At 43.4% G+C, this 7,955-nt stretch overlaps 1 protein-coding gene across 4 annotated transcripts in view; it reads left to right on the top strand.

Annotated features, from left to right (window-relative positions):
- The first annotated feature begins 1,792 nt into the window (after window positions 1-1,792).
- Window positions 1,793-7,955, top strand: part of CDK5RAP2 (CDK5 regulatory subunit associated protein 2) — an 83,960-nt gene continuing 77,797 nt past the window's right edge. For 2 of the 4 annotated variants that reach the window (XM_074608455.1, XM_074608453.1), the window contains exons 1-3: window positions 1,793-2,243; window positions 2,428-2,489; window positions 4,159-4,226. In XM_074608455.1, the coding sequence (XP_074464556.1) occupies window positions 1,954-2,243; window positions 2,428-2,489; window positions 4,159-4,226 (420 nt within the window). In that variant the 5' untranslated portion in view covers window positions 1,793-1,953. The remainder of the gene's footprint in view (window positions 2,244-2,427; window positions 2,490-4,158; window positions 4,227-7,955) is intronic. The other 2 variants (XM_074608454.1, XM_074608456.1) reach the window with 2 other exon arrangements.

The raw sequence follows: 7,955 nt of genomic DNA, 5'->3' as shown, positions 1-7,955 counted from the left end.
CATTTCAGTACATTATAAACTTAACAAGGAGGGCCCCTGCTGATTTCCCTTTGAAGGACAGTATGTTGGGATGTGCACTGTGGCTCTGCAGACACAGAGGTGCTTTACCAGCCCATAGCACACAAGCAGTGAATGAGCTGCGCTGTGCTTGGGGCTGATGGATGCTGATTTAATGGCACGCATCAAATATGTAATACCTTACTGTAACCTTAAACAAGAGCCAATTGGTGTCATCCTTTCAGTAAGCGGACTCATTCATGAAGATCTGCTCTGTAAACATGTAAAGCCACATTTCAGACGCTGAACGGATTCTGGCACCATCTGGCAGACCTGATTTTGCAAACTTAACCTCAGCTTGGCAGAAGGTGAGGCCACTGCAAAAGGGGACCCAGTCATGTAAGGTGACAAATGTTTCTCAAGGGCCATGGGGGAGTTGAAGGGACCAAACATCTCTTAGGATCATCAGACCCCAAGTGCAAAGCATGAGGGACATCCAATGGGACAGGAGATGAGATTAAGAGCTTCATTGTGCTAAGTAGTACCTGGCAATTCCTGGCAGTTTGGGGCACTAACAGCTCCTCCATCATGCACTTACACACAAAACTGAAAAACAGAAGCAGGGATGGGAAGCCCACCATGACCATATACATCCAGTGGTTGTAGTGGCCGCTACCACCCGTCTAGGGTGTTCTACAGGCTTACAACTTTGATCTGTTTTGAATAGAGCTGGAGCAGGTACTTGCAGAAAATGGAGCTAACAGGGCACCGTGACAATTCGGAATAATAAAACCGCAAAATTACCATGGCCCATGGTCAGCCCTTATCCACGTCCTATTTGCTGGCCAGGTAAGAATCCCCTTGAGACAGCACACACGATAGTGAGTACGTGAAACCTGACACACTCAGTAATGAAGAGGAAACCAAATCTAAGGCTTAAGCAGATGGTTACTCCTGCGGGCGAGAGCAGGCGAGTGTCTCGCTGGAACAGAGCTTCCTCACATTACAGGTAATGCTGAGAGCAAGTCCTAGCACGATGCCCTGGTTGGGGTCGTAAATGTTGCAGGAAAGTATTTCAATCCTACATGCAGGTTTCCAGTAATGAATTAAAAACGAGGGCCAAGAGCAGGAGAAGCCAGGTGAGGTTTGGAGCTCCCCCTACCCACCCAGGCCAGGCCCTGCCCTGCGCCCTCAGGGACGGCAGCACCAAGGACGGGAAGCAATGGCGGCATTCACTTCAATTTAGCATTTCTAACTGTGTTTTGCAATGTTCAATGTAATTGAGTTTTCTCCCCGAAAAAGTGGGACAGCTGCAACATTTACATCTTTGCTTTACGAAACCCCGCCCCGATTGTTTCAAACTCAGCCTGCTTCAATGCAGGACGGATGATGAACACAGCTGCCTTCCCAGATTTTCACCCCTGCCAGTTACAAAGAATAGTGACTAGAATTTGAAACTAAAGTGTAATTATTTCTCTCTCCAAGTCTGATGATGGTTTGGCGCTGCAGAGGACATGGAAACAATCAGCTCCAGCAGCTCTGCCAGGACTGGCAGGAGCCCGGGATCTCAGCACAGCCCAGCAAAAGCCTCTTCCAACGCCATGCTTCTTGGAGCAGGGCCCCAAGGCACCCGCGGGGGGACCTCTCACCGCCGCCCAGCCATGCTCCCACCCCTGTCCCTCAGCCTCGGCCGAGCCCTCCAGACCCCTCGCCACCGACTCAACAGGCGCGCCCAGCTCGCCCTCAGCAAAGATGGCAGCTGTGCCCGGGAACGCTCCGCTGCGCCCTCAATAAAGACGGCGGCTTAAACGCGTCGCCTGTCCTGCTTTGCAAAAGATGGCGGCTGGCGGACGCCTCCATGGCTTCCCTCACTCAAGATGGCGCCCGGCGGCTTTTTCTCCCTTTGCCTAGCTGGCAGTCGCCATCATCCCCCGCCCCGCTCTGCCCTCAGCCAACATGGCGCCTGCCCGCCCAACTTCAGCCGCCGCCCGCAGCAAACATGGCGGGTCTCTCTTAGTTTCTATTGTGCTCCCCTCGGACGCTCCTCCGCCGTGGCTTCATCCGCTTCACCTCCGTCGACGCAAAGATGGCGGAAGCGATTGCAGCCGTTTGAATTCCAGCGAAGCCGCCAAAGCGGCGCACAAAGGAGCCGGGACTCTTGACTGCCAGCGGGACCCGCGGGTCGGTGCTGCCATGGACTCGCTGCCGGTGGAAGACCCGACGCTGCCGGTGGCGTTTGAGGGCAGGTAGGCGGGCAGGGTGCTTGGGCGAGGGCTGAGGCTCTGTGCTGGCGCGCCGGGACGGGGTGCCGGGCCCTCCGCCCCCCTTCCCGCCGGTGCGTGTGGCGGGGCCGGGCCTGCCGGCACCGCTCGGGGGGACGGCACCGGTCGGGGTTTTCGGCTCCTCAGCGGTGTTCTCCTTCTTCCTCAGCGTGTCCCAGCTGCCAGACGTCTCCCGCGGGAACCCCCGGCCAGGCCCGGCTGGCGGCGAAGGTAAGGCCGGATGGTGGGAGGGAGCCCCCTGTGCGGGGCGGGGAGGCGCCTGGCTCGGCGGTGCCTGCGGGGCTCGTAACCTGAGGGAAAAAAACCTCGTGCCTGAGGGAAAAAAGGCAGCAAATGGCTTTAAGCAATGCAGCTTTTTGTAAGTTGCGTCTTTTTAATACTATAAAACCGCCAGCAACTGCTGCAGTTGCTACTGGCAGCTCTGTTACCTGTGGTCATTATGGCTCTGAGTCTTACATAAGGTGATTACTGGTTTTGTGGCTCGTGCACTTAAAATACTTAGAATGTTCAGGAAGGCAATATTACTGTTTCATATTCTACGTAGTTTTAGGGAAGTTGGGTAGTGCGTATCATTGGGTTTTTCAGTTCAGCTGTGCAGAGTTACATCCTGCCCGAAGACCTGATCTAGACTTAGTATCTCCGCGTTTATCTAGTCGTGGGTTAAGAAGCATTCGATCTAATTCCTGTTGAATAGAAGCTGTAATTCAGTATGTTTTTTACTGATAGCCACGTACCCATATTCATGACCATGGAACTCTGCTCATCTTCAGGTGTGAGAAACTTGCTTGAAACTCTTATTTTAAACTAAAATGGCTGAATAGTATTATTTTGAAACCTGCCTATGTAAACTCAAGGTGTATGTTTTTGATTTCTCTTTATGCATGCATGTGTCCAGTAACGCTACTTGGCTGACTTCATTGTATAGATGAAGTATGTAATTGAAACTTAGACAAATTAGATGGTTTACCAGGAAGATCTATTTGTTCATGAAAGGAAGCAAATACAAGAAACATACCAAAGCTGTGAAATAATGTTACGGTATTCTGCATGTGTCCTAGGAAAGCTATCTTGTGAAATTGATTAGAATGTCAGCATTTAAAAACCACTGGCTGGTATTCTTTGGGTTATTTTCAAGACTGCTATACATACTTGCATAACAACTTTGGAAGTACTTTAAATGAAGTATTTTCTCTTAGTTAGTATGAGAGTCAGAGTCCTCAGCTACCTCTGCTTTATATTTAAGATTATGTAAGTGCTAGATGTTTTATACAGTCTCATTATTCTGATTAAAAGTTTACTTTCACAGACTTGAGTGGAAGTGAGTTATGCAGTCCTGTTCAATGTGGCTGTTATAGAACGTGTGTGCAAAGAGAAGTTTAAGTAGATATATATTCAGCAGGGATTACATTTTGGGAACCTAGAAAGTGGCCATTTCCTCTGTCCGTGGCTTCCCTGAGCCCAAGGTGGAGGCCTGGCCTGTGACCAGTAAGATACTGAAAAATTTTAACTGCTTTCTAATAGTTTAATAGGACTTAATGCTAATATGGGAGTCCTTTGCAGTTGCTCTGAGCAGTTATTCTTGAAAGCGTACCTCACATAGCTTAATTTTAGTGTACATCTTGGCTTAAATGGGTGATGTTGGAATTTGGGAGCTTAAGTGATAGACAACTTACTGTGATCAGAAAGAGATCTAGATGCTAACTACTTAGTAGCACTAACATGTAATGTAAACAAGGAGCAAAAAAATGCCTCCCTGGCTTCCCAAATGGTGGTGTACTTTTGTTATGTTTAGATTAGCATAGCCCTTTGCTGTTGCCAAATTGAAGCCTAGCTTAGAGATTCCGCTGTCTGAACTTGTTCTGTCTTCGTAAATGTTCAGTGTTACCGGATGTGACAGAAGATACAGTCTCACCAACTAGAGCTCGGACCATGAAGGACTACGAAAATGTAAGCAGACTTTTAACATAAGACTTGGTGACAGATCTATGGTATTTCTAACATGCTGGCTAAAGTGTTGACTCTCCCAGTCAGGTTCTTAGTTCTGTCAGTCAACAAAGATCTGTTGGAGGTGTGACCAGCTGGCTTCTGTGCTTTGAACCTCCATTTCTTAGGTATTGTGTTCAAAAAGCGAGGCAGAATTTTATTGTTAAGACTAGCCAACTGCTGCTCTTAAGTTGTGAAACAAAAACTGGCACTGTCTGCTCAAAAGTTCACGTAATCACCAGAAACATAACAACTTGGTTTGCAAGTCTGCAATTGATTTATTTCACTGAAGCATCACGTTCATTTTTGTTTAGACTGGTACAAGATTTGACTTTTTAGTTCATTGACTGCTGTATAATACCTTTTACCTTTATAATTACGTATGAGTGTGTTTGGAATACTTCTGTTGTAAAGGTCTAGTATCATTGTGACAATTCTGTAGATAAAGCTGGTTTTGACACTTACTAGAATATAAAGAAAAACATTATATATTTTTAAAAAATGTATTAATTGTATGGGTTATTTAAATTGAATAAACCAATTGTTTATAACTGCTGAATGATGATTTTGTTGGAGTGTAGCTGTGTTGCAGGACAACTTCCCTGTAAGAAGTTTTAAATTGTTTAATTCAAGTTCTTATGACTGTGTGAAGAAACATCTCCAGGATGAGTGCTACAGATAAGGCCGTGGCTTGCTATCTTTAGGATGTGTTCGAGTGTCTGCAGTTTTTCGTGTACTTCTGTAACTGCTGTTAACTTTTGTAGCGTTATTATATTTGAAATTAGTGTTTCTTCTAAACTCCTTCAGTTTCTTGTGGCCTTATGTCCCTCTGAGGAGAAAGTTATGCTCTTTGCTCAGAATTTAAAGCTTGTTTTGGAAAGCCTTGGTGAAGGATGTTTTTTTACAGTCTGTAACTATTTTACTTTCTCTTTTGTTTTTGTGTATTGGCTGGGGTAGAAAGACACTGCCTTGGCATTCAGTAGGTGCTTAAAGTTTTTTACTGCGATATGTGCCAAAGACCTCAGTCTAGAATGTACATTCTGCAAGTGGTTATTATCATCAGTGTTCGTTTGCACAGGGGAAAAAACTTTAGAAGGGGTGAAAAAATCTGTTGTTGTTTGTTCTGTATGATGTAGAGGAGAAGGGGTCTCCCCCCAGACCTCTGGCTCCCTGGTACGTACATACCCCTTATGTTAAACTGAGCTGTAAAACTTCTCATAGGTTTTTATGGATGCAACAGTATAATGGAGCTCAAAAATCCATTTAAGTAAGGGAAGAACACACTTAAACACAGAGATATTTCTATAACTTCTGTTTTTGAGTCTTTAATATTGCCGGCAGCTGGAAGGCTAAACTTGAGAAAGGGAGCATTTACTTTCTTTGTCGTTCTACTGCTTACCAAGCATCCAGTAGGAGCTGCGTTTAGATGCGCTTTTGGCCTGACATTGCAGGGCTGTTCTTAGCCCACTTTAAAACAAATCTGAATTAGCAGGTGAAGTTCCTGGCATCTCCTGCTTGGAGATGGTTTGTGTATGTATATATTACTGCATGAATTTGCTGATCTTTGAGGCAACGTTATTTATACAGGATGTGAGAGGGCAGTAATGAAAAGAGTAGGCTCCTTGCTTTGTGGCTCAGAGAGAACGCGATGGGTGTAATGACCCTTGAATGGCTACTAAAGGATGGATCCATGTAGAAAAGGTCCTTTTATGTTTAGACCTGGAGAAGATGCTGAGCTAGATAATATTAGAGGTGTAGATTATTATTTTATTTTTTTATTACTTATGGTGTGTCCCACTTTCTTGCAAGATGGGAGGGAACCACCTTGTGATAGAAAATGTGATTACATGCGCAAAGTAAAAGGCATCTTTGAGGACCTTGTTATAGTTTATTAGATGTTTGTGAATAGAAAGGATAAATGGTGTCAAGTTAGGGAACTAAGTAATAATATTTGTGGGTATTTTCTTGTCTCCCCTAACCCACTTAGAGTTTTGCTGTCTTGTAAAATGGCCTCTGCTGGCAAAAACTGTGGTGTGCTGTGAAACCACAGCCTCTGCTGACAGATGCAATTTTGCATAAATGTGGCTCTATGCAGACTTGGAAAGAAGCTAAACTGAGCTAGGCAAGTGGTATTTGCTACCATGCTGTCTGTGGTGTGCCGTTTTCTGTGTAGAGTGTATTGCAGTGTCCTGTTTTTTCAAGAAGTGTCTGCTATTTCTCTTCTTTCATTCCTTTTTTAAATACAGAAATCAAAATGCATAAAGGAATCAAGACCGAGTCTTTAAATGCCTTAACTTTAAAAGTCGAGAGGATTGGCATTAAAATCCCTTTTCCAGTGTGAACTTGTTAACATTTTACACGTTGTCTTTTAGTAAGCTATAACTTTTTAATTGTAGTCTGCCTGAATTAACTTTCCTCTGAGAAACTGAATGTCAAAGACATTTGTTTCACTTCTTGGTTTATGATTGCGTAGTCCATTTTGTTTGCCTTTTGAAAATAGTACCCTTAAGCTCTTTGGTTTAATTCTGTTGCCACTGTGAGTAGAATTAAGGTATGCTGAGTTCTTTTGAATATTTTTTTTTCCTTTTGACTCAGAAATGTACCGAATATGTGAAGATTAACTAGGAGTTCAACTGATACATTTTCAGAGGGTCTTTGGCACTTAGACATTTTCTGAATGAGCAAACAAAGACTGTTAGGAATGATCTATTGGCAGCTTTTTAAAAAAAAAAAAAAAAACCAACAAAAAACCACCACAACCAAAAAAACCCCAAACAAAACAACAAAATCAAACCCAAACCAAATGTTATAAGGTCTGCTCTCACTAGTTGAACATAGTGCTGAACTTGACAGCAAGACGGGCAGGACCTAACCCAGTTGTGCAGCTTTGCTTCATTTAAGAAATCTTTAATTTCTTTGCTTATTCCAAATAAGGATTTAAGTTTCGATCAGTGTTCTGCATTGGGCTCTGTGATGTGAATTGAAGTACAAAGTTGCATTGTTTTCGTGCTTTCATCTCTTTGAACATTCTGAAACAGTTTTTCCAATTATCCAAGATACCATGTGATACTCATGAGGTATCATGCTTTAAGCAGATGTAACTTGCGTAGTTCAAGTTTATATCCACTACTGTTTGTGATCATCCAATTGCAATTGTAGGGAAACAAAGATAAAGTTAAATATATGTATTGCTGCTGTTTCTAAAGACAGGCTTCTTCAGGATGTGTGAATGGGCCACAAAGTTTGTGTTGTCAAGTGTATTTTCAGTTGCTTGTATGATATTTACTGTGTGAATAATGATGAGGCATCTTGCTGGGCAAAGATTATTAAACTGAAGAATTGTTTGCAGATGCCGGTTCTGAGTGCAGTTACAGAAAATAATCTTAGGTTTCATGAGCCAAATATTTTAAGAATTGTATTGCTAATAATTTTTACAAGTGGTACTATACTGTTTGGGAAAAGGCTACATAAATATTTTATTAGTAGCTCTGTAACATATTAGATTTCCTTTTGCTGAAAGCATACGGCAGGGGACACAATTCTTATTTGAATGAATGTTTTATGCTTAGTCTCTTAAAAAAAATTTAGAGAGAGACTCCTTTCTTTAATGAAGCCATCAACTATGTTACTGCTTCTACTAGGAAGGTTAAAAATTGTAAGCAATTTTTTCCCAAAGAATTGCACTATGAAACA

This window comes from Larus michahellis, chromosome 15 (assembly GCF_964199755.1).
Source record: "Larus michahellis chromosome 15, bLarMic1.1, whole genome shotgun sequence".
NCBI classification, from domain to species: Eukaryota; Metazoa; Chordata; class Aves; order Charadriiformes; family Laridae; genus Larus; species Larus michahellis.
Note: the sequence above shows the minus strand (reverse complement) of the source record. Positions and strands in the feature narration are given on the sequence as shown.